At 50.1% G+C, this 26773-nt stretch overlaps 1 protein-coding gene across 3 annotated transcripts; it reads right to left on the bottom strand.

The window, feature by feature from the left end:
- Positions 1-1532: 1532 nt before the first annotated feature.
- Positions 1533-26759, bottom strand: VAX2 (ventral anterior homeobox 2). 3 transcript variants are annotated; one of them, XM_070236263.1, is made up of 4 exons: positions 26454-26586; positions 21922-22070; positions 8596-8783; positions 1533-2202 (listed from the first exon to the last, which is right to left on the bottom strand). In XM_070236263.1, exons 2-4 carry the CDS (start codon positions 21998-22000, stop codon positions 1765-1767), a joined length of 705 nt encoding a protein of 234 aa, XP_070092364.1. In that variant the 5' UTR covers positions 22001-22070; positions 26454-26586; the 3' UTR covers positions 1533-1764. The 3 variants fall into 3 exon arrangements, with proteins under 3 accessions (XP_070092364.1, XP_070092365.1, XP_023474707.1); XM_070236264.1 differs by lacking the exon at positions 26454-26586 and adding an exon at positions 25249-26081; XM_023618939.2 differs by lacking the exon at positions 21922-22070 and having other exon boundaries at positions 26454-26759.
- Between the last annotated feature and the right edge of the window lie 14 nt (positions 26760-26773).

The raw sequence follows: 26773 nt of genomic DNA on the forward strand, positions 1-26773 counted from the left end.
CCCTGCACAATTCCATCATCATCTTTTTTTGAACATCTGTAGAGGGTTATTCTTGGGCCAGCTTCAGCGCCACCTCCTACAGGAAGCCTTACCTGAACCCTACAGCACCCTGGATTCACCACACATCTGGTCTCTTTCCTATGTCTGGTCCCCTTTTGGAGAGTTCTCTTTTGTTCCTGCCACTCAGCTCTGAGCCCCCACAAGCTGAGCCTGTGTGTCCTCCATCAGACTTGGGTTCCTTCAGCCTTTCTGTCTCACAATATTGAGAGCTCCCTAAGAACCAGGACAGGTCTCTGTTCATCTGATCTTAGGACCCTGTCTCGGCTTCTTATATTTCACCTCCAGGATCCGTGCTGCAGGCCTGCCCTGACATTTTCAGCCCAGGGCAGAAAGTACAAAGGAAGGAACCCCCTCTGAGCTGTGAGGCTAGAGGATGTGTCCGTTGCCCTAGGGCAGCAGTGTGGTACAGGTCTGCCGGGCAAGGTGGGTGGACACTGGGTGGTGGCTAGTCCCGCCCAGCTCAGAGTCTGCCCCAGTCACCCCCATGCCTCATTCTAGACTCAGGATTTCCCTTGCAGCACCCACTCTGGGTGACTCAGGGCAGTCAGTGTGAAACCAAATATGTTTCCCAGAGCAGACCGGAGCAGACTGTGCTTGTCTTTTCTCCCCACAGAGTCAAAATCTCACCCTGCATCCTCTGGTCTCAGGACAAACATCAGGTCTTGGTCTCTGCTCTCACAAGTCCCATTTTTCCAAAGAATTCTCTTCGGGGGGAGGGCGGTGGGTGTGACTATGAAGAGGAGCACAGGGTAGACCTCTGTGGTGATCAGCAGTTCTGTATCTTGATTGTGGCGTTGGTGCCATGAATCTCACACAGGTGATAAAATGACATGGAACCTCATACACACGTGGTGCCAATGTCAATTTCCTGGTTTCAATGTTATGTGATAGTAGTTACGGAAGGTATAACAATTGGGGGAAACTGAGTGAAGGGTACACAGGATTTCTCTGGACTATCTTTGCAACTTCCTATACATCTACAATTATTGCAAAATGAAAAGTTAAATAAAAGCATCTTACTTGAGCAAAAATATTTTTGAAGTGCTTCGTGTCGTAGTATTTGCGAGGGGTGGGTCCTCTAAGGCATGCGGGGTCTTGCCTGGGTTTACCTTGGCGTCTCTCTCGGGCTCTCTGGATCCTGGTCTTGCCTTTCCTTGTCTACCCTCTTGAAGGACTTCATGATTCCCCCTCTCCAGTGCTATGTTTGAAAGAGGAGCTTGTAAAGGGCAGTGCTGAACCAGCAAAAGCACTGATGTTTCTACACGGGCCTTGGGATGCTTGGGTGGGAGCTATCAGAGTCACGTGCCTGTCGCCCACCCACGTGAGTACCCTGATCCCCCCACAACTGTGAACATGACGCCGGTTTTTGCCCCCTCCCATTAGTGGTGGCCCGATCTTTGACCATTTTCCTTCCCAGTGGGGGTGGGGAGGGGATTGAGGGCAGTGGTGGTGCTGTGGGGACTCTGTTTCCCTTCTTGTCATTGTTTTCCTTTTATTTCAGTGAGAGGCACACGCACACTGCACTCACACACACATCGTGGGACCAAGGCTGTCGTCTGGTCGAGTCTCTGAGCCGGGGGGCGGGTGGGGCAGGGTGTGTGGCTGCCACCCCTCCTCTGGGGGCCTGCTCAGGGCAGTCCGCTGGGGCACAGGAGGTGGGGGCGGGGCTGTGTTGGGGACTCGGTGTCACACAGGGGTGGAGGCTTAAGCATTAGTTTTCTTGCCGCCAACCGGGCTGCCTACTCCTCGCTCTGGCCGGCTGTAGGGCTCAAAGGCCGAGGAGCCCAGTTCGTAGCCTGCAGGCAGGTCCAGGAGCGGGGCAGTGGAAAAGCAGAGGGCTGGCGGAGGGGGCGGCAGTGTGGGGGACGCCGGGGCCGAAGTCAGAGGGTTGAGGCGTGGGGAGGAGTTCCTGGGGCCACCCAAGGAGGTGCTTCTGTGGCCGGCAGGCAGGCCAGGCAGGCCGGGGGTCAGCGCCAGGAGGCTGGGGGCCCTGGGCACGGACAGCAGCCGGCCCTGTTCCAGCAGCCGCAGGATGTTGGAAGTGGCAAAGGCCTCAGAGGCTGAAGAGGACGCCCGCTTCTCCAGGTCTCTGCTCTGGTCTTTCTTCTGCTTGGTACGGCGGTTCTGGAACCAGACCTTCACCTTGGGGCAGAGGGTGGGGAGGGGTGTCAGGAAGGGAGAGGGGACAGGCCAAGCCAAGTGGGGGCCAGTGGGAGGAGAAAAGGAGGGGAAGGGCATGGGGGTGTAGGGGAGTGGGGAGCAGGTGGAGTGAGAGGGGAAAGAAGAGCAATTCGATTGTCATTAAGGCCTTCCCACAACCAGCCTGCTCTGGGTGAACTGATGATAAGGAACCTGGCCCCCCAAATCATGGACGCCCCTCCACTGCTGAGCCTCAGATGGAAGGGCTGGCAGATGGAGGGTGGAGTTTGGAGGGCACACATGCCGTTCCCCTCTTGGCCCACACACATTCCACTCTTAGGCAGGTCCATGGCTTCAGCCACCATTTATGTGCTGGTCAATCCCAACTCTACCTCAGGCCCAGGGCTTGGAACTGAGATCCAGGCCAGCTGTCCAACTGCCTGTTAGACCTCTCCATGGACGTCACAAAATACCCAAACTCCACACGTTCAGACCAGCTCGGATCCACTCCCCTACACAGGGGCCTTTCCCGCCTTCCCTCTTCCATGAGGGCCATCACCATCTGTCCAAGCAGAAACCTAGGAGAGCTCCCTAAGCCTCCCACTCCCCAGTGCAGGCCCTCTGCTCTTCCCCTGCCCACTCTGGCCTGGACTGTGGCCGCAGTCTCTCCAGCACAGCCTCTCAACTCTGCCGGCCCCTGAGAGACCCCTGGGGAGCCTACCTCACTCCTAACCTCAGGCTGATCAACTCAGAAGGGGGCTGGCTGGGACCCTGACACTAGTTTTGAAAGCTCACTGGGAGATTCCAAGGTGAGAGAACCACTGTTCGAAGGGTCTCTGTGCCTCCATCCCAGCCTCACTGTTTGCAGGGCCGGGGCAAGAGGAAAACTGGAAGGCCTGGGTCATGGCCCTTCCTGACTCTGACCTGCACATGTGTGGGCACTCTGCCTGTTCACACCCCGCAAACAGCCCCTGATGGTTGCTTTCTGGACCTGGGGTTCTGGATAATGGCTGCATGGTCTGTCCTTGGGAGGACTGACTCAGGGAAAGCCCAGGGAGGCACTGGAAGTGGGCTCAGGCCATTTGGTAGGCAATTCTGGAACCCTGGACACCTGGGGTGTGGCCTAGAAGGTGGGCACGGGCTCCTGCTGGGCATGACTCTTTGGCCTTACAAAGTCCTCACCCCATAGGAAGGGACATGGCCAGAGAAGGGCCAAAGTGGGGCCCTCTAAAGCATGGGACCTAGGGTAGGGGCCAGTAGCCCGGTCTGAGGACGGTCCCACCTCTCCTCGTCTTAGCCCCCACACTTGGCTCTCTAACCCAGTCTGCCATTCCCCTGTTTGAACCTTTCACAGCCCCCTCCTGCCCCCTCACCTGTAAAGGCCGGGCTGCTCAGTGTGATACCAAGTGTAAGAGGATGTGGCAGGGTGTTCAGGGGAACTTCCAATGGCCACACACTCAAAGCTGGGGACAAAGAGGTGCCAAGTACCTTACCTCCTAAATAGAGCCACCAACAGAAGGGCAGAGACACCTTTTTCCAGGCCTCTGAGAGGAAGCCGATCTCACCCTCCACCACCACCCAGCACTGGGCTCTGCGGCCCCTGTCCTGTCCTTAGAAGAAAAGGAGGCTGGGAGGGAAGCCCAGTGGTCAGCCCTCATGGTGACAGGGGATCTCTTCCCCTCTCTGAGAAGGAGAGGGTGCCCCCCTGCCGAAGGCAAGTCGGGGGGCCCTGAAAGAATCACTTGTAGGGACTGGAAGAGCCTGAGAGAAGGAGAGGCTGGGATTCCCTCCCCAGCTGGAAAACTTGTCAACTGCAGGCCCATGTCACCTGTGCCCAGGCTTGTGTCCCCAGGAGCACAGAGGCTGGCCTTGCTTCTGGCCTGGAGGTTTCAGGAGGCTGGCAGCCACTGGGCAGTGTGTGCCAGCAGGAACCGTGGAGTGGAGGGCCTGGAAAGAAAAGGATAGGGAGGCCTTGCCAGTTCCCTCTCGCTTTCAGAAGACCTAAGGGAGGCCAGCAACGCCTGTGGCTCTGGATGAAGGAGCTGAGAGGTGAGGAGGAAGCAGGCGTGGATGACGAGGAGGGCAGAGCTGAGGCTGCCCAAAACCTCCTGCAGGAGCAAAGGCCTCCAGCCAGGGACGCCTGGGTGCCTCCCTCCTCACACCAGAAGGGCCCAGTATGTAAAAAGCTCTCTGCCTCCCAGCCCCCCCACCCCGACCCCGCTCCTACCCTCCAACTCTAAGGGAGTGCATTGATGGGGGGAGAGAGCAGGTGGCTCAGACAGGTCACACAGGCCTTCCAGAGGCCACAGCGGGAGGCGTTCAGGACAGCAGGGACCTTCCTCCAGCAGTGAGTCAGGCCTGTTCTGAGTGGGGAAGTGGGGAGAAGAGGAGATGTGAAACAGAGGTGAGTCTGATGTTTTAAACCCATTTCAGTTTCAATAACTGAAAATGACCAGAAAGACACAGGATCTACTTGAGATGGACTGCTTCATTCATTCACTCACTCACTCATTCATTCTGCAGATATGTATGGAGCGCCTATTACGTGCTGGGCGCTGTTCTAGGCTTGGGAATTGGCAGTGAACAAAGCAGAGCAGGCCCCTGCCGTGTGGAGTGGACAATGCAGGGTGGGAGATGGATGATAAAGAACAAATACGGACAGAGAGGCAGGGTGGGCAGGTGCTTCGAGCAGTGCCTCTCAAATTATTTGTGGTGAAGGACCACTTTTTAAAGGTTCCAGTCTGCTGTGGACCAATACTTTTATAAAATACAACTAAAATGAACTACTAGAGAAATTGCTATATACACTTCTAAACCCCCTCCATTTCTGAACTTGTCACGGACAGACAGCAGTTTGTGGGCTGGGATGGCCCTGGCTTTTGTAACCTGGACTAGGAAGGTACCACCTATTCGACTGTCAGAACCATCTGGGGCAGAGGCGATGGGCATAGGGCTGAGGACAATTGCTGAAGGGCCAGAGCTGCTCTTACCAAGCTAAGTGGTGATCCTGTCACTACTGGGTCTTGGCTGCTTGTCCTCAGCCTGGCCCCTGGCACCTGGCCTTGAAAAAGTCCCCTAGGGCAGCGGAGTGAGGGGGACCCCAGGGCCAGCCTCTCACCTTCCCTTATTCCACAGTCACATCTTTTCTTGTTCCTCAGCTCAATGTCATCTCCTCAAAGAGGGGACCACTCTGAACACTCCAATAAAGCATTTCCTCCTGGTCTCTGTCACGTCCTGCCTCATCTCCCTCACAGCACTCAGCACTCCTGTAAATGCTGCGTGTCTTTCCCGAGCAGAATGTCAGCTGTGTGAGGGCAGGGGCCTGGTCTGTTTGCTTCTCTGCTGTATCCCCAGTGCCCAGAACAGGACCGGGGACACCGCAGGCCTTCAGTAATAGCTTTGAACAAAAGTATGGGTGAATGTACTGAGAATTCCACAGAATTCTAGCTATATAAGCTTGGGCAAGTTAATTAACCTCCCTAAGGCTCAGATTTCTGAAATGGGATAATATTACCCATGAAGCCATCTTTCTATAAAGATTAGATGAGCTAATGAAGGTGCCTGCTTTACATTTTGAGCCTATTTAATTTCTTTGTGCCTCAGTTTCCTTCTCTTTAAAGAAGAGATAATAAAGACTTGTTCTGGTATAATAAAAAATATATTTGGTCCATGTCCCTGGTTCTAGGCACAGAGCTACTACAACCCCAGGAATTTCCTGGGTGACAGGAGTGTCTTTTGTTAAGCATAAGGAGCCCCATTTGAGCACACTGGAGTTTATGCTAATGAGGTGACTCAGGGTGGGCCCCTAGATAGCCTCAGGGTGGGGCTGGACCCAAAAGACCAGACAAGTAGACCTGTGATTAGAAAGTTGAACTTCAGCCCCATCTCTGACATCAGGGAGGGGAGGAAGGCTGGAGATGGGGTTTTAACAACTCTTGAAGAATGAGATTTGGAGAGCTGGGCTGGTGAACATGTGGAAGTGCTGGGAGGGAGGCGCACCCAGAAAGGCGTGGGAGCTCCCTGAGTCTCCTCCCAGACCTGACTCTATGCATATCTTCCATCTGGCTATTTCTGAGTTGTGCCCTTTATAATAAAACTGTAAATGTAAGTAAAGTGTTTTCCTGAGTTCTGTGAGTCATTCTAGCGAATTATCAAACCTGAGGAGGGAGTGTGGGCACCCCCAAGCGTACAGCTGGTCAGTCAGAAGTATGGGTGGCCCCTGGGACTTGCAACTGGCATCTGCTGTGAATCTGCCTGTGGACCGAGCCCTTCACCTGTAGGGTCTGTGCGGACTCCTGGAACTAGTGTCAGTATTGAACTGACTTGAACAGTTGGACACCCAGTTGGTGTTGCAGAATTGGTTGCTGTTGGTGTCGGAAAACACCAGACATTTGGTGTCAGAAGAAAAACCTCACACGCATCCCACCAGGTTGTGGTGAAGCCTAACGAGTTAGGACACGTCCAGCACTTAGAGCAGTGCCTGGTGCCCACAAAGCTCGATAAATGTTGGCTCTGCCTTATATTATCTGCAAAACCCCAGAACTGGGGAAAGAGAAAGGAGGCGGTCAGCAATAATCAGTGAGTTAAGGATTCGTTGAGGGCTCACGGTGTGCGGCTGTGTGCTGGACTCCCCAACGAGGCCTGAAGAGGGGACGTGGCCTCCAAATACATTCTTGTCCTTGGGAAGTACATACTAGTTGGTGCCCACTACACACCACACACACTCACACTAAAGGTCAAGCTACGTTGAAAAGTTCTCCTGGGACAAAGTCAAGAAGCCCTGGGGAAGGCTTCCTGGAAGAGGAGGGGCTTGGCCTTGATCTTCAAGGGAGGGTAAATGTAAGATGCATGGGGGGCAGGGCAGGGGAAGAATGAGGACCCAGAAGGAGCTGCCGACCTGGGCATCTGAGGTGCCCTTGAAGAACAAAGTTTCAGGGGAGAGTGTAGGGGCAAAACTAGGCAAGGCAGAGGGTAGTTAGGAGAAAGAGGAGGGGCAGGTATTGAGGGGTGACTCTATGCCTAGGCCTCAGGGTTTGAGGCGCCTCCCTGACTTCTCCCAGGAGCTCTGGCCTGGCCCAGCCACCGCAGCCCGGCTCTGAGCACAGCCCGGCTTTCCAGCCCGCCCCCCCCCTCCCCCCCCCCCCCCCCCCCCCCCCCCCCCCCCCCCCCCCCCCCGTCTGAGCCTCACTGGAGGAAGCACCCAGCTGCCCTGGGCCATCTGCTGGGTTGTTTGGGGCCCTGCAAGGCAGCTGGAGGAAAACAGGTCCAGGCGGAGAGGACCGGAGAGGACCCGTGCCTGCAGGACAGCAGCTGCTCCCCAGCAGGGCCAGAGCCTGACTTAACTGCAGCAGGGGGCCCTGAGGGAGGAACAGCAGGAGGCGGCTCACGGAGAAGCCTCACGTACCCTCATTCCAGGCTGTCTGCGTCCTTCCTCCTCTCCTTCCTCTCCGCTTCCCTTTAGAAGTTCTGTTTGGGCCACTGTTTGCAGTACATCTGTTGACTGATCTCTCTCACACAGAAGATTAAACTACCAGAGTTGTAGCTAACGAGGGGTCTCTGCATCACTCTGACAAGCCCAAGGATGGCTGCCCAGTTTACAGGCAGCATCAAGATGCCAGACTGCCTGTCCAAATTCTGGCTCTGGAAATTATTAGTCGTACCACCTTGGGCATAACCTCTTCTCATCTGTAAAATGGGATGATACTGGTGGCTCCATCAAAGGGTTGTTGGGAGGGATCAGTGAATGAATATACGCAAAGCACTTAGAATAGTGCCTTGGTGCCAGTGCTACTAAGTAAGTATTATTATGGTTATTATCACTATGTAGCTCTATTTCCAGCTTGAAACACCTCCCTTCACAGAGTAGGTGCTCAGTTTACTAAAGTGTTTCCTTTGGGTTAATCATAATATTGTTATGTCTTAACAATATTATGTTAAGCCCTTCTTTCCACAGGAGGTTCTGAGGCACGCTGGGATGGAAGGAAGGGGATGGAGGGTGGAAAAGCCCAGGATGGGGGTTGAGAGATCCCTAACCCACTTTTGTAATATCTCCTCTCTCCCCACTCCACCCCCTCACCATCCCTTCCTGTAGGCTCCTCTCGAAGTCCAACACCCCCCTAAGCCACTCCCTGTATTTGAGTGTCTCTCCCCTCTTGTTTCTCTGGCCTTTTCCCCGTATCCCATCCCAAGGGCCTGATGCATCAGAGACCGACTCTCGACTCTCTCCGTGCACCATATTTATTTGCTCTGGTTTGCCTACAGCTTTAAGCCTTTCCCTAATGCATGTCTGAACTCCTCCGAAGTTGGGTCTCCCTGTAGCAGCCCCTGGGCCTCATACCCCAAGGAGTTCCCAGGCTGCCAGGGCAGGGGCGGAGCGGCCTGGCCTTGCCCTCTTACCTGGGTCTCCGAGAGGTTCAGCTGGCGGGCCAGCTCGGTGCGCTCACGGCCCACCACATACTGGCAGCGCTGGAACTCCATCTCCAGGCGGTACAGCTGCTCCGCTGTGAAGGAGGTGCGTGTCCGCTTGGGCCTGTCCAGGTCCAAGCCTTTGGGCAGGACAATTTCTCGGATGGTCCCTTTGGCGTCTGCAGGGACCATGAAAGGAGGCAGGTTAGTTTTCTGCTTAAGGAGTTAGGCCACCAACAAGCATCTCCGTAAGAGGCACTGTGGTCTAATGGGGAGCTCCTCAGGCCTGGGCCTGGCTGTGTGACCTCTGACAAGTTACTTACCCTCTCTGGGCCTGGGTTCCTTAATCACCCAAAGCACTATGTTGTATGTAATGGGTGTATGCATGTGAAGGGGCCTCAGTACAAATGTCAGGTCTACCATCATGGCCTGAGCAGAAAGGACTCACTCTGATCCAGCCAGAATTCTGTTCCCTTAGCAGAATCAAGGAGAAATGGAAGGGGATATACTGAGTCCTCAAGTGCAGGAAAAGATGGCTTAGAACGGGGTATGGTCAATCAGGTAAGGCTTACTGGAGGAGACGTCCAGAGCCAGGTCCTAAGCCATGTGTGTTTCTGTGTGTGTGTGTGTGGGTGGGTGTGCGTGTGGGCACGTGTGCGTGCCTGGGTGAGCACTCTGCCCACAGACCCTCCTGGGGTCCATGAAGAGGCTAGCTGGTATAGGGTAGAGGACAAATTGGGGAACTGGGGTCCCCAAGAGGAGCCCAAGGACCATTGCTACTACGTCAAGCTGCTGGGGTGCCTTCCAGAGAGGGGACTTTCTGCCACTCCCCATGTACCTAGTCCTGAACAGCAGGGATGCCCTCCTGGGCCCTGGACCATTGCCGTCCATACATGGGGCCTCCAATATTTTGGAGCCCACCAAGAGAGGCTGAAAACCCTGCAGCCCACATTCACCTGATATTCCCACTTGAAGAATTCAGTAACAGCAACAAAGCATTTGGCAAAAGTAAAATATTTTTGGAGGGGTGGTTATATATATATACACCAGCTTTAACCATGGGGCAAAGATGATCCATGTTTTAACCATACACATTGATGGCTTGAAATCTAGTTATTAGAAAATTTTATGTCAAAAGTTAAAAGCGTGAAAATCTGCAGCATCATATTCTGCAGGATTTACCAAACCACTCCCAGCACATGATGTCGATAATAATGAAGCAAAACTAACAGCCATTTATCATTACATAGGAAGAGCAGTGTCAGTGGAAAACTTAGCAATGCAAGGCAGCCTGATCGAGACACCCTCCACAGGTGTAGCAATTCCCACCGTCTCCAGGGGGCGTGCACAGTTGGACTGTGCAATGTGGCCAGAAGCATTAGGAGCTGTGGCTGCTCATGTTGTAGTCATAATAACGGCTGACACCTGTGTCAGGCTTGCTCTGGGCCAGTTGCTGCTTTAAGCACTTCCACCCTCCCAATGTCTCAATGAAGTTGGAACCATTGTTATCCCAATTTACAGATGGGGAAAATGGAGGAACAAATTTTAAGTACTTGCCCAAGATCACACAGATGGTGTTCAATAAGCTCTAGAAACCCTCTCATTTTACTTTATGAATATCCTCTTTTATTAATCCCTAATGATTCGATTGATAGGTTATAAGAGGACTTTGGTCATGGGTGAAAAATGGAATCTTCTGGATGAGTTCATCGTTGCCCTGGAAGATGCAGGAAAGGACCTGCATTTGGGAGATGTTGTCTGCCAGGAGGTCTTTGTGAGCCACAGGACTGTAGATCCTACTTTTGGAATCCTTGTTCTAGAGGCTGAACCTGAGACCTCCCCCTCAAACCCCCACCATGTGATTTATGAAACTGGTTCTTCCCAGCTCCCGCCAGGGCCAGGCGATGTTCGCTCCTCCTGGGGGTGCTCTAGCTCCTCATGGGCTCCAGGATCGCAGGTCCTTCCCTTGATATCAGAGGTTCTCAAGCACCTTCGTATTCACACGAAGAGGTGAGTCAGGGAGAAGGTGAGTCAGGGTGGGGGGACGCAGTCACTGCTCAGAGGTGGCTGCCTCCCCTCACTGGGCAAGTCTTGTGAGGGCGCTGGGCAGAGGGCATCAAATGGATGTGGGCTCAGCTCTTGGAGCATTGGTGGGAACCACAGTCCTTTTGGGATAACTCAAGCTTCCCCAATTCAATCTTTCTACATTCCAAGAAGGTGGGATAACATTTGTGACCCTATTGTGACTGGGTCCCTGGTTTCCAATTGTGAGACCAGTCTCAGGACTTCCTCATGACACCCAAGTGATTCCATCTCCAAAGGCAGTGATTTTATTAAAAGCGTCTTTGGGGGTGTGGACTGGTGGAAGGGTGATGGGCATCTTACGTGATGCCAGAAGCTTCCCACCCTCTCCCTAGCAAGCCTCCTGGAGTCCCCTGGAAACTCTGAGATTGTGCTCCTAACCGCTGAAGTCAAACCACACATGCCCCCACACTTGCCTTTTCGCAGATGAGCTAAGAGGGGCACTCCCACCTCAGGAAGCAGCTAAGTTTAGTTCCCTCACTCGGGGTCACAGGAGGCAGGAACCACATAAGAAAGGCAACTTCAGACTTGCTCGGCAGTTATCAAACATGTCGCACACATAAGCACGTGAAACGATGCTCAACATCACTAGCCGTTAGGGAAAGGCAAATGAAAACCAAGAGAAAGCTAGTAGGATAGCTAAGACAAAAATACTGAGAATGCCAAAGTCTAGTGAGGATGGAGAGAAACTAGATGGCTCATACATTAGTGGTGGGAATGTAAAATGGTGCAGCTGCTCTGGAAACTGGCCTAGCCGTTTCTTTTTTTTTTTTTTTAAAGATTTTATTTTTTTCCTTTTTCTCCCCAAAGCCCCTCTGGTACATAGTTATATATTCTTCGTTGTGGGTCCTTCTAGTTGTGGTATGTGGGACGCTGCCTCAGCGTGGTTTGATGAGCAGTGCCATGTCCGCGCCAAGGATTCGAACCAACGAAACACTGGGCCGCCTGCAGCGGAGTGCGCCAACTTAACCACTCGGCCACGGGGCCAGCCCCTGGCCTAGCCGTTTCTTAAAGAGTTAAACATATATTTACCATAGAACCCAATGATTTCCCACCAGGGCATTTATCGTAGAGAAATGAAGTCTTGCGTTCTCATCAACACCTGCACACAGATCTTCAAAGCAGCTTGATTTGTAGTAACCCCCAAAGGAAACAATCCAGATGTCCTTCAATAGGTGACTGGTTAAACAAACTCTTGCATCATGGAATACTACTCGGCAATGAAAAGGAATGACTATTGATAAACACGACAATTTGGATAAATCTTCAGGGAACTATACTGAGTGCAAAAAACCAAGACAGTCCCCAAGATTACATACTGTATGATTCCATTATATAACACCATCAAAATCACAAAGTTATCAAGGTGGAGAACAGATTTGTGGTTGCCAGGGGTTAGGTAAAAGAGGGTGCGGCTGTAAAGGGAGGAAGTTTCCTGGTGGCGAGAGAACAGTCCTGTGTCTTGATTGTGGTGGTCATTATATGGATCTCTAAGCGTGGTAAAATGTCACAGAACTATATACAAAGACCAAAAAAAAGTGCACACTGAAATGGGTGAAATCTGAGGAAGGTCTGTAGTCTAGTTAACCATATTGTGCAATGCTAATTTCCTGATTTTGGTAATGTGGTATAGATATGTAAGATGTCACCATTGTGAGAAGTGAGGTGATGGACACATGGGACCTCTCTATACCATTTTTACAGCTTCTTGTGAGTCTATAATTATTTCAAAATATGACAGTAATAAGTAAAAACAAAACATGCCATGATGTTTTGTCACAGAAATTGACAAACCCATTAATGGAAAGCATATAATAGTGTTTCCCCAAGAAACACTATTTGTAAGGTGATTTTTGTTTGTAAGATGATTAAAAATGGTACATAAATACACATTTGTCATTTCAAAAGTTATGCAGTTATGTTAGTATTCACTAGAAGAAAATTTAAACCTATAATTTTAAAGCCTTAGGATAAGACTAGAGTAGGTATTTAATTTTCAAATGTACTATGATAAAATGTTAAGTAAATAAATGGAAAATTAATATAATGGAAATGGTGAAATGATATCCAAATAAATGCAACTGGAAAACACTGGAATAAGGAGTGCACAATTAGACCCAGGTGCACACAGTGACAGAGTTTATGATAAAGGGAATCTTCTAAGTGAGGGAAGGTTGGTCTAGTCTATAAGTGGAGTTAAGCAGATTGTGACCATAAATTACCTGTTTGGAATAAAATTAAGTTAAATTCATGTCTCACACCATAAATAATGTTTCAAATGGACTAGAGAGCAAATCATAGACTATAAAATGATAAAGCCACTAAAAGAAAATAAAGGAGGATATTTTTATAATTCTAAGCTTGGGAAGAGCTTTCTAAGCAAGATACAAAACTGGAGCTGTAAAGGAAAAATGAAGGATATATTTGTTTATATTAAAGCTAAAAACTTTTGTATGACAAAAGCACCAAAACCAAGGTAAAATACAAAAGACAGAATTGAAGAAAATTCTTTTTAAAAAGGCAAAGAGATAATATCTAGAATATATAAAATGCAATTATAAATACATGATTTTTTAAAAAAAGGGAAATAGTCTAGTAGAAAAACATGGTCAAGTAATTTACCTGAGCCATTCACAGAAAAGTTATCCGAATGGCCAACAAACACATGAAAGGATGAGCATGGCCTCACCTAATCAGGATTATGCAAGTTCAAGCAACAATGGATTATCATCTGTCTCCCATAAGAGTAGAAGCACATTAGTAGATGATTAATAAAACAGTGAGGCACGGTAGGGGACTCGGAACTCCCATTCACTGTTGGTAGGATTGTAAATTGTCATGACATTTTAAGGCTGCATTTGCCAAGATTAAAGACGTACATAACTTTTGCTCCAGTAATTTTATTTTAGTAGATATTTATCAAGAAAAGCACAAACTCACGTGCTGTAAGTATATATAAGGATTTTGTTGCAGCATTGTAAAAATATTGAAAATTTGAAAGCATCTTCAATGTTCCCCTTAAGGGAAATGGCTGAATAAATTATGGTACATTCTTACCATTCCTATTTTATAAAACACCATGTAGCAATTAAAAAGGATGAAGCAATATCTCTATGAACTGGCATTAAGTGACAAAAGTAAGTTATAGAATAATATGTATAGTACTATCCCATTTATGTAAATAAAACAACTGTATATATTCAACCACTCAACATAGATTTACTATACACCTACTATGTGCCAAATACTATTCTAGGGTCTAAGGATATAAAAATGAGCAAAATCGACAAGGCCGCTGTTCCCATAGACCTTGTACTGGGAAGAGAGACAGATAATAAATTAAAAAACTAATATGTAAGGTAATGATAAATGCTGAGAGACAATAAAACAAGATAGGAGGCTATTACAGACCCACTCCAAATAACCAAAACCCAATAACTATAGTGTGAGTGTCTGTACTTGCTGTTCTCGCTAGGACGGTCAGAGGAGGCCACTCTTCCAAGTCAAGTTAGTGTAAAAACCATGAACGCTGTTCACCAGTGTGTCCAACTCCTTCCAGGCACATGGTGGGGTTGCACTAATTTTCTGCCATTTGAAATGAGATATGACCATATGACTTGTCTTAGCAAAGAGGAAAGGATACAGTCACTTTCGGGTGAACACTTTAAAAGCTGGTTCATATTTTGCCACAGCCCCTTCTCCCTACTGTGATGGTCACGGAAGCGGGAGCCAAGATGGAGTCTCATCAGCCTGGGTTTCTGAGTACCACGATCAGCCCTGCCCGCTTGTGATGGATTTATCACGTGAGTGAGAGATCCACTTGTGTTTCGTTAAACCTCTGAGATTTTGGGTGGTCTCGGCAGCAAAATCCAGCCCAGGCTCTCTGACGCAGCCCACTTGCCTGAATTGTTCCTTTTCTGGGTGGAGTTTAGGGGAATCCCCAGGAAGGAGGGACAGCCTTAATTCTAGGGCCTCTTTGTGGGGAGGTGCTTGTTAGGGTGAAACTGCAGGGCTCTAAATGGAACAAGTCCTGGGGTTTGCTGTCCTTCCGGTCTCCTCAAAGAGAGGTGAGCCCTAGAGGTACAGGGGAGGGTGAATTCTGCCCAAGGAGCCTTTGCCTTGCGACAGGTGGTGACCCCTGCCTGATAAGAGGTAGCTAACGCTCCTGACCACCAGGACCAGAGTACCCACTGCGGGTACAGACCTCAACGCCCTACTGACTTCATCTCCCAGCACCCGGTAGATCCGCTACACAAAGAGCTGCGAAGGTGCTGATTTTTAAGCGTGACAATGTCCTTCCTGCCTTCATCTACCAATATAATGTGATTACTATAAAAATTCCTTGTGGAAAATTTATTCTCAAGTTTATTGGGAATGTTGAAAATGAAAGAATAGTTAAGAAAAAAACGTTAAAGAATGAGGAGAGAATACTTGCATTACCACACAGCAAAACATGTCACCAATCTGCAGCAACTAAAATGGCATGATGCTGTCACGAGAGCCGTGACGCCAACCCACGCAGACAGGAGGGCCTAGCAGTAAAGATGACATTTCAAGTTAGTTGGAAAAAAGACAGGATTGTCAAGGAGCTGGCTTTTGGACAATTAGCTCATTATTTGGAATAAACCATTTTATCTCACACTGCATGCAAAAATAAACACAAGATGGATTAAAAATGTAAATGTAAAAAATAAAGCTCTAAAAATGGGGGAAAAAACAAAGAAGAATTTTAAAAAATAAATGACAGTTTTGAGTATCTAGAAATAAAAGCTTCTGCAGGATGAGAGACAGTTAAAGGACAATGTGATTGGGAGAAAATATTCGTAATACATGCATAACAGAGTCTTAATGCCTAGTACACAGTCCCCACAGACCAAGAGTAAAGTCGAGTAGTCCGGCGGGACACTGAACAAATTGTATGAAAGGGTTATTCAGAGGAGAAGAAACACAAGTGGCTAATAAATATGAAAACATACTTAAGCTCAGAGGGAATCAGAGGAAATGAAAGTTAGAACAGTGATGAGATATAACTTTTTTGAGATGCCATATTTTATCAATCAGACTGGGAAAATTGTGCTGGCAAAGATGAGAGAAAGTAGGTTTTCTCAAGCTCTGTTAGTAAGAATACAAATTAATACAATATGTGTTTTTTTGGCAAGCAATTTCATAACGCTTAGCTAAACTAAAACACGCATAGTTCCTTTGTTCCAAAAATTTTATAGAGGTTTCTACCCCAGAGAAATATTGGTATGCTTTGATAAAGAGAGATCCACTGTTTGTAGAAGAGTTTGTAAGAGAAAAAAAAGAGGAAAAAGCTGAGTGTTTACCAATAGGAATATTGTTGATGGAATCAGAGTATAGTCACGCCTTTGGCTATTATGCAGACATTAACAAGAATGAGGTACATCTCCATACACTGACCTGGACGGATGCCCATTATATATGTACTGCTCCGGGAAAACAGCAAGAATGTATGAAACCATTTTTATAAAGAATAAAAAGTAAAACTAAACAATGTGTGTGTGTGTGTGTGTGTGTGTGTGATTATACCTACACAGGATAGAGTCTGGCAGGATGAATGCCTCTCTTTTCTGTTGCCTCTAGGGAGTAGAAGCTGGTCAGGGAGGGAAGACTTCTTCCCTCTTACTTTCTGTACTTATTTACCATTTGGTTTGTTGCAAATGCAACAATTTTTTTTGGTAACAAAAATTTTGCAACAAAAATCTTGAGTATTATAATTATGTATATTACATATACACATATAATATATTATAATATTTTTATCTTTAGTTGGAGAACTTCCTAATCAATTGAGAACTAAAATCTAGAAGCCAAAAAGGAAACGACCATTAGACGTGATTACAGTTTAAATTTCAGTTCAGAAAAAAACCCCCAAAACTTCAGCAAAGTTTAAAAAAAGAGAAAAGATCTGAGGATGTTTACAACATGTCACAGAAAAGGGAATAATTTCTTTAGTATGTAATGGCTAAAGCACGTGAAATGGCTAAGTACATGAATTAGAAATTCACAGAAGAGGAAATAAAAATGAAGAATAAGTGTATAACAATATGCTTAATACTAATAAAAATATTCTTTTTCACTTGCAAAGATTTCACTCTAAAGATTGAGTAGATCCTGGGTTGGAAGGATGTGGAGAGATGGCACATTTATACGCAACTTCTGGGAGTATAAATTAGTACTTTTTGGCATAAAATTTGGAAATGCCTATCATAATTTTAAGTCTTTATACTTGGATTTCATAATTTCACTTCTACAAGTTTATCTTGTAATTATATTCATACCAGATATATGTGAAATGATATTTATTATTTTAAATATTTTGTTTTGAGAAGTTTCAAACACACAAAGTGAGAGAGGATAGTAGAATGTGCATGGATATACCTGTCCCCCAACGTCAGCAGTTATAACCTCAGGAACAAGCCGATTTCTTCTACATCCTTATAATTTTAAGAAAATCCTAGACATCACATAATTTCATCCATAGACATTACATGTATCTCTAAATAAAAAAGAATCCTTTTAAAAAGCAACCACAATTCTATTATCACAACCAAAAAAATTAACAATAATTCCTTAATATGATAAAATGTCCCACCTGTTATCACATTTTCAGATTGTCTCATAAATGAGACTTTAAGAACACTCTTTTCAAATTAGGATACAAAGATGTTCACCGGAACATTGTAATAGTGAAAAAGTAGAAGCAGCTTAAATATCTATCAGTAGGAGACTGGTTAAATTAATTATATTTTATTGGCATAATGGAATACTAAGCAGCTGTTAAAAAGAATGAAGCAGTTCCAGATAGAAAGATTTCCACAAATATTTGGTAAATGAAAAAAAGGAGTTTGCAAAAAAAAATCCCACTTTTGTAATACATAACTTACATATTTATGGTTTTCAATTACTAGGGAAAATTTAGGAGATTACACCTTGGGAGTGACAATGTATTATGCAGCGGAAATGAAGAACATTCAACTTTTACATGATATAGCAAAACAGCAAGATTCATTTTTTCAGTTAGAAAGATATTTTATAATTCAGAAAACAAAAGACGTCAGAAACAAAATTAAAAGACATTATAAACTAAAAAAATTGCAACACATATTGAAAGCAATCGACTACTATCCATAATACAGAGCTTCTACAAATCGAAAAGAAAAGGGATATTTGAAAATTAAAAGGGTCAAAGGAAACGAATTGACAGATAGATAGCAGAAGAAATACAACTGGCCCATAAACATGAAAAGATGCTCAGCTTCACTAATAATAATAATAATAATAATAATAATAATAATAAATTAGAATGCTAGTGAGGTACTTCTTATCAACTATAAGTTTGGCAAAAGTAAAAAAGATATGTAATGTCCAAAATGGGGAGAGGGCAAAAGTAGGGGTATAAATTGCTAAACATTTTCCCCCTGCAGAACAATTTGACAATATCTATCAAGATATAAAGTGTAAACTGTGATGGCAAGATTTGGATATACAAGCACTTTCAGGCATTGCTGGGATGGGGAGAGGGTACCATCTTATGGAGAGAATTTGGTATGATCTTCCAAATTATAAACACAGATACCCTTTGACCCAGTAACCCACTTTTAGGAACTTCTCTTAGAGATATACCCACACATGTGAAATGAGCAAGGAACAAGTTTATTTACTGCAGCCTTGTATGTAACAGCAACAGATAAGAAAAAAGCTAAACGTCTATCAATAGCGCAGCGAGTATGTAACATCCATTATGGTCTGCCCAGTCCTTATAAACGGAATACCAAGCATCTGTAAAAAACGAGCAAGAAATTCTTTATATCCCAAGATAGATTGGTAAGTGAAAATAGCAAGGTCCAGAAAAAGCATAGAGAGATGTCACCATATAAGTAAAAAATAAAAGCAAGAAAAAACAATATAGCTGCGCTGACTTGCATAAGCCTAAAAATTACTTGGAAGGACACATGAAAAAGCAGTAAAAAATGGCTGCCTTTCAGACAGGCGGGAAGTGGAGCATGACGGACAGGGATGGGAGAGAGATTTTTCACTGTGTACTTAAAACAACAACAACTTTTTGATGTTCGGATCATATGAATTAATAACTACTTTAAAATTAAAGGAAACAAGTTTAAGAAAATTTTAGTGTGTGTAAACCTTTTGAAACAGCAATTCCGCTGCTAGGAGTTTATCCCTCGGAAATACTCAAGGCGGTGCGGGAAGACCTGAGCCTTGAGATCGTTGCAGTGTTTATTTTTAGGGAAAAACAAGCAAAACATCCTTCCAGAGGTTAGGAGAATTCGGCTTTCCCCAACCAAAGGAATGCTCTATAGTCACGGCGCAGCGCGAAACGGTTGAGCAGAAAAGACGACCTCTGCGGATTAAATTTTTTTAAAAGGTACGTTGTGCCATTTGCGACGATAGGAATGGATCCTGAGGGTATTATGCTGAGTGAAGAGAGTCAGACAGAGAAAGACAAATATCGTGTGATTTCACTCATATGTGGAAGATAAACACACATAAGCAAGGAGAACAGATCTGTGGTTACCAGACGGGAAAGGTGGGGGGAGGGCGAAACGGGTAAAGAAGCGCATATATATGGTGACAGATAAAAACTAGACTGTTGGCGGTGAACACGACGAAGTCTTTACAGAAGCTGGAATATAATAACGCACACCTGAAATTTGCACAGTTATAAATCGATATGACCTCAAAAAGAAAAAAAGATACGTTGCAAAACAACTTACGTAATACGATTCTGCGTTTGCTAATGTTTGCATGTGAGAGGGGGAGAAACTGCTGGAAGGGCGCGCCTGAACCTGGGAACCGTGGCTGTTTCGGGGAGCCTTCTACCGCTTCGGGTTTTGTTTTTACGGTTTGAGCACGTAATACGTTTTGAATTTAAATCCTCTATCCTATCGACCTGTCTACACTGTAGGCGTGGCCCTGCCCGAGGCTGGGTCCTCTCGGGGCGTCCTCCACCCTCCCAGCGCTGGTTCCCCGCAGGTCCACGGGTGGACGCGGTGGGCGACAGAAGAAGCGAAACACAGAACAAACCCTGGCTTTAATTATCTGGTGATTTCCAGCTCCAGCGGAGAACTGGAAGCTTGCGAATTGGACGGAGATGAGGGGCATGGATTTATCTAGTTATTTCTCTCACTCCCTGGCTGGCTTTGCGGGGGGCAGCCGCAGAGATCCAGGAGACTCACTGACGATCTTGCGGCCCACCGCTCCGCTTCCCACGACCTCCTGCTCCGGCCCCGCCGGCCTCTAGGCGGCCTCCCCCGCCTGGGGATGCAGCTACTAGTAAAAGAACCATATTTGAGGTTTTTCAGCTTTTATATTTCGGCGGTTCCCAAAGTCGAGGATTGCACAAAGTTCCAAGAATATGGCGTTGCCCACTTTATATTTTAACAATTATTCTATGTTCTGGCAGCATCGCCATTTCATTTAAGAAACGAGACTGTAACGTCAAAAAATAAGATCATCTCAAAACAGACGGTCTTCCCCTGGAAAGGGCGTTGCCACGTCCTGCCTAGTGAAACACGCCAAGTAGACGATTGTCTCCCTTCATTCATTCGACTAATATTTATCAGTGCCTACTGTGTGCTAAGCACACATGTGGGGGGCTCGCGTGGATTGGGTGGGCGCGGTGACAACCCCCTACGTGGTCCCGGCGCGCCATCAAGGGAACCCGGCTCCCGCACCTGCCTGCCTCGAACTCAGCGCCGACATCGGCCCCCTACACCCAGGCCCGCCGCGGGTGGGTCAGGAGGCCCGCGGGTCCCCGCGTGCAAGGTTGTCTCTCGGCCGGGAAGCTGAGCGCCAGCAGCCCAGCCGGATCGGTCTGGCACATAGTAGGTACTCATTAATGTTTGTGGAATGAATCAACCAAGCGAAGGGCAAGGCCGTAGGAGAGGTGGTTAGAGGGGCCTTCGCCGACCCCAACTAGACCTTACAGCCGACCCCACAACTCCGCCACGCTCGCAGCCCTGGCTTTCCGGGCCCACTCGCTCCTCGGCTTTGTAGGCCAGGTCTCCTCCAGGCGCTGCCACCTCTTTCTACAGCGTCCGATGCCACCCAGGGACCCCTCGCCGAGAGACCCTCTAACCTCCCTCCCAGGTCGGGGGTGGGGCGAACCCGGCGCCGGAACCGCCCGGGTCCCGGGGATTCCCGGGCAGGGCGGTCCGCCTCGGCGTCTTCTATCAGGTTCTCAAACTGGGGGCCGGCACTCGGCGGGACGCGCCGCCGGTAACCGGCTACCGCTTTCCGAGGACAGTCAGGCCAACCTTTATTGTATAGTAAGTAAACAGGAAATAGAAGGCAAAATTCGTAAGCTTTGAATGCCCTCCCCCGCCTCTGCGGCCTGCCTGCCTGCTTGCTTAAAATATGAATCAAAGAAACAGCGTACAGAGAGGGCGCTGGCGGCTACCACGGCCCCAGACCGGAGTCGGGGGCAATTGAGGAAACGGAGGGGAGCCAACAGGACCCACAGACGCCCTCTCTCCATAGCGCTGCACCATCGGTGAAGACTCGAATCTGCTTGGTGCCAGCGCACGCGGCCCAGGGACACGCTCCGCCGCGGTCCGCTCCCTCCCCGTCAGTCCTGAGTACCCTCACTGTCCCAGCCTCCGAAGGACTCGGCCTTCCTGCCCAGCTGGTCGCCTGGAGGGGGGGGTGGGGGGCACCTGGAAGCTCCGACCCTGCAGGCATGTGTGTGCCCGATGCCACACGGGTCCACAGGCGTCTGAGTCCAAGCGACCCCCCAGGACGGCAGAAACAGCATGAGAACACAAGCAGCCGCCCGAGGCCCGCACAGTTCCCTGAAAAGGAAGACGGTGCACGCAGGACAGGCCAACAGAGACATGTTCAATTGCTGGGCTGCTTCTGGGGGGAGGGTCAGCAGGGATAAAAACCAAAATGATAGGGCCCGGCAAAGACCTGCCAGGAGAATGTCGGTCCTTCTGCCAAAAATAAATAAAGCAAAAGAAAAACAACAAACATTTAAAAAAGCTCAGGAAAATAAAAAAGAAACCAAATACACCCACAAACCCCAAAATTAAAAATTGAAATAAAACAGAAATCCCAAAGTGCAGTCCCCTGCATGAAACATTTAAACCTTTCAGCGCTGCCTGGGGGTCCTGAGTAATCGCTTCTATCCACAGACTCAGATACTAAGGCCATATTCGGGCCCAAGTATATGATGGCCCAAGTGCCAGGACTCACAATCCAGTGCTCCTTCCGATATATCACTCTGTCCACCTTCTCCGTTGCCAGAGCGACTGCCGGGCAGGTGGGCCCTCATGGAGCTGCTGTGACCTGCGGGGGGCAAGGCCTTCGGGGTCCAGACCAAGACACCCTAGGTCCAGTGGCATCTGTAAATCCAAGGAGAAAGCGAGTGGATGCTGCGTCTGCGACTCTGAACCCAGACCTGGCTGCTGAAGTGGGGAGTCTGTTCCCAAAGGCCGCTCCCAGCTCAAGCCCCCCCAGAAGGGGTGGCCTGGCATCTTCAGAAGCATCTGTGGCAGCCAGGGCCCCACCTGACTGCATGCGCCATCGTGCTGTTCGGAGGTGCATGTTTCTGGAGTGGGGGTCCAGCACTGCCCCCAGATTCTCAGGGGAGGCTGGACCCCTCTAAATTCAATGCCCCCTTCCCCACACCCACATCCATAGTGGGAATTGTCCAGCCACAGCCGGAGGCCCTGGCCTTCCTTCATCCTCCTGGTCCCTGGCCACCGGTGCATCCATCAAGCTCTCAGGTGAAAGCATTTTGGCTAGTGGGTGATGGTGTCGGGGGAGCAGTCATTCACTCAGTCAAGGGATCCCGCAGTTCTGCTGCCCTCCTGCTCCCAGACGGAGGGTGCAGAGCCAGGCAGGGAGCACCGTGGGCCTCACAGTGCGAGAGCGCTCTTATGAAGGCCTCTGAGTCTTGCCCTACCTGGGCCACGGTGGCAGCACAGAGTTAGGGGCAGAGGGTGCGGCCCTAATGTGGTTTTGAGACCAGCGGGCCTGAGGGATGGCTTCGGGTGAGCAGGGTCTGGCTCCACGCATTGTTTACAAAAGTTGCTGGGTGGAGTGATGCTGGCAGAGGGCCATCCCTGCTCAACCCAGACGGGTCATTGAATTCACGTCCGGATTAATTTGGGGAGCATGTAGATGGATTTGAGTGTGCGGGTGCGACTGTAGATTGTGAGGTTGCAGGGAGTTTTGGGTGAGAGTTGTCCCATCTCTTCTGACTGCCAGGATCCCGGCTCCACCGAAAAGGCCGTTGCACCGAGCCTGCACAGTGCCGTTAGAGCCACGGTGGGGAGGCTGCCTGTTCCTTCCCACTGCCTCCTGCCCTGGCCGGCGAGGCCTTTCCAAATAGAAAACAAAAGGACCCCCATCCTCACCCCTCACACACCAATAGGCCGTGCACGCAGAGGTATGGGGCGGCCTACTCCACTGTAGGGTCTCCATGGAAGCCTAGCTGTGTCCACGGTGGGGTGTGCAAGGTGCCTGTCATGCACACAGGCCTGTCATCCCGGTGGCCTTGTTTGCGCCCGTGTGTGGCACGAAGCAGCCTCCATTTTGAGGCGGGGGATTCAGTAAGGTCAGCCTCCCTGGCTCCCTGACCCACATTTCACAGAGGCAGCCGGAAACTTGAGTGATTGGTTGAGCGAGGGTTCTTTGAAGGGGATTGGGGAAGCCCGCACCGTGTGGTCGGCAAGGTAGCGCTGATCCGCCTTTCATCAGCGGTTCTTGACCCCTTGGCTGCTCACCTCCCCACACATGCGCAGCCTCTGGGCCCAGGGCCAGAAGGAGATGTGTCCCTCATGGGGAGCTGAGTTGGGAGAGGCCTCTGAGGAAGGAGGCCCACCCCCAGAAGTGATCTGTGAGTCACCTCCGAGCTCCTCCCCTTTCATTCAATGGAATATTTATGGAGATCCAGCTGGGTGTTTGCAGTTTTATAAACATCATCCCTGACCATTAGCATAGCCCTTCAAGGTAACAGTTTCTTTGTACAGACGAGGAAATTGAGGCACGGAGAGGCAAAGAAACTGCTTCAAATTGAAAGGGCTATAAGGCCAGTATTTCAAACTAACTTCACAAAATCCCAATGCCCGTGCTTTCCTCCTACTTCCCCATGTCTTGAGCCTCCCACAACGGATCTGCAACCCTGGGGTGGGGCCCTCAGGGGAGCAAAGGTGGAGTGGAAAAGAGGCAGAAAGAAAGGCAAACACCCAGAGAGAGTCGGGCTCTTTCCCAGAGTCCTCACCCCACCGGCAACCTGCACCCGCGGCAACCTGAGGCTGCGATGGCAAATGCCTCCCTCCACCTTCTCAAGGTTTCCTCCGAAGGCACCTTGGCAGGATGTGTCCTTGAGGCCAGGGGCAAAATGTACTCCCAGTGAGAACATCCTGGAGGGATATTCATCTGGGGGGGTGGGGGGTGAAAAAGGGCTGCAGACGTCCCTTCACCAACGCTGGGCCTTTCACGCGTCAGAGCCTCTGCCCTGGGCCCTGGTGGGGCCAGGCGTGAGCAAGGTGACCCTGGCCGGGAGGGATTAGTAGTAAATGACATCCCGAGTATCTTAGGAGTGTAATAACCTCCTCATCATTAATTGGGAAAGGACATAGGGATTTATGAGGGATCTGTTTACCTTTTATTTTTCGGGTGTGTAAATACACCCTCTATGCTACGTTTCCATTATACTGTACAAACATAACGGCTTCGCAGTATGTGCGCACACGTGTTTATAAAAGTGCACCTCCTGAAAATGCCCACAAGCTGCCCACACACATGGGGTCCATCCCTGCCTGGCTGTGGATGGCGCCCAGTGTGGGTAGCCCCCACCCCACACGGTGCAGGGTCACTTTTGACTCCTACCTTTTATGTGTCTACACTTGGGAGTTATCTAACTGACATCTATACACAAAATGTATTTGTTCCACGTGCAGGATTTGTAGAGCGTACTGGATGGTAGATGGGCACAGAACTCATAATTGTCCAGGCAGAAGGAAAGGCCCACAGAGACGGGGTGCAAGGTGGTAAGTGTCATGGTCAGGACTTGAGGGCCTTAATCTGGGAGCGTGGGCTTGGGGGGCTGAGTTCTCCATTTCTGAAGGCCCTGAAGATGCCCTTAATAAGGAGCTCTAAGTTGGCTTAAATATCTTGCGTTTAAGACACCCACCGTCTATGCAATGAGATCTCACTTAATCCTAGGTGCCCAACAGGTCCACATACCTGCTGGAATCCCTGCTGGATGGGGACACCCCCCCCCAATGCTCTGTCCCCAGAATAGCGCTGGGCACCCCATCTCTGGGCGACCACACCTGGCACCAGGAGCGTTTCTGGAAGTCCAGGGTCCCCAAGTCTGTGTCCAAGACTGTCATCAGTCAGCTTCACATTGGGCTGCTTCCACACTCTACCCTAGCTCTGTCCCCCATTTCCAGAGCCACCCCAATCCAGTGGCGTGGGGAGGCTGTGTGCAACCAGGCCCAGGTGACCCAGTCTGTGTGTGGGTAGCCCAGCTCAGACCAGAGAAACTAGGGATCCTGGCGCGAGAACTACCTCGAGCCGGGGTCAGGCTGGTTCCGCTTCCCCAGGCGGTGGCCGTGGAAATGAACTCGGGCCGTCGACTCCCGAGGCCCCGCGGCGGCTCGCAGGACCGGCGCGCAGGAAGAAGAGGCAGGAAAAAGGCAGCGAGCAGGAGGAAGCCGAGCGAGGCAGTTGGAGAAGGAGGCCGGGACGACTTTCCCAAGAGTGGCCTCTTCTGGGCGCTGGGTCTCCTGGTCCCGGGGCTCCGGGATGGTGGGGCAAACAGACCTCAGGCTCTGGCTGCGGCCTAGGGATGGGCCGAGAGCAAGACCCCGGGACCCCCTTTCTTCTCCCATCTCGCTGGGCGAGGCCCGGATCCGGCGAAAGCCGAGCTTAGAGCCCCGCGTGAGGCTGGCTCTGGGGACCGGCGGAGCCGCAGCCTCGCGGCAGGGAGGCCAGGCAGAGCGGGGCGCTCGGGCGCAGTCCGGAGGCGCTTGTAGGAAGAGAGTGCTGAGAAGGCGAGCTCGGCGGAGAGAAATGGCCAGGAAAGAAGAGAGAAGGACGAAGGGCGAGGGAGAAAGGGAGAGACGCCGGGAGAAAAGGCCAGGCCGGGAGAAGGCCGCACGGAGAGCCGCCTGGGCCCGGGAGCCGAGAGGCAGTGGAACCGAGAGAGCGAAGCGCAGGCGGGCGAGCGCGGCGCACGCCACCCTCCGCGTTCCGGGGTCCCCTCCTACGAGCGACCGCTGCGGTCGGCGTCGCTGGGAATGGGAAACAAGGCTGAGCAGGAGGCGGGGAGGCGCCCGGCCGCTGAGCAGAGCCCGGGCCTTTTCCTCCTGCGGTTCCGGATGCCGGTCCCTCCTCATCCTGACCCCGCGGAGCGCTCGTGACGCTTTTCTCTGCGAGGGACGCGGGGCGGGGACCTGGCTCTCGGCATCCCACACTCCCATCTCTGCCACAGTAACCGGCAGGATGGCCTAGGGTGAGGGGCTGGCCCGAGAGGATGAGAATTGTAAGGCAAAGAAATAGGGATCTCTTCGGTCTCATTTGCTGCTTTGTCCCCTGCCCTCAGCTCAATGTCCAGCACACAATAGACGCTCAAAATAATTTTTGCTGAATGAATGACTGAATGATGAGTTACTGAGCACGTGAATTGCGAGGTGGAGGCTGCAGGAAGGTCGGAGGCCCCAGTAGGGGTAGAGTGGGGTCCAGGGGGTCAGGGCCGCGAGCTGTCCTCTTACCTCGTACCAGGATGCGGCGGCAGTGGTCTGCCTCGCCGAGCCCGGGCTGCCCGTCGCTGTCGGCGCTGCTCTCCTTGGAGCCCGCGGGGCTGGAGGCGGATGTCCCGGCAATATCCCTCGCGCTGCGGCCGCCGGCATCAGCGCTCGAGTCCTCCGCTCCGCCGCTGTCCCCGCCCCGCCCGCCGCGCGACTCCCGGCGTGCGGGGCCGCGGTCGCGCTCGGCGCCCCCATCGCCCATGCCGGCCGCCACCGCCGCCTTCGCCACCGCCGCCTTCGCCACCGCCTGGCCAGCCCGGGCTGGCCAAGCCCGCGGCTCCCCG

This window comes from Equus caballus, chromosome 15 (genome assembly GCF_041296265.1).
Source record: "Equus caballus isolate H_3958 breed thoroughbred chromosome 15, TB-T2T, whole genome shotgun sequence".
NCBI lineage: Eukaryota > Metazoa > Chordata > Mammalia > Perissodactyla > Equidae > Equus > Equus caballus.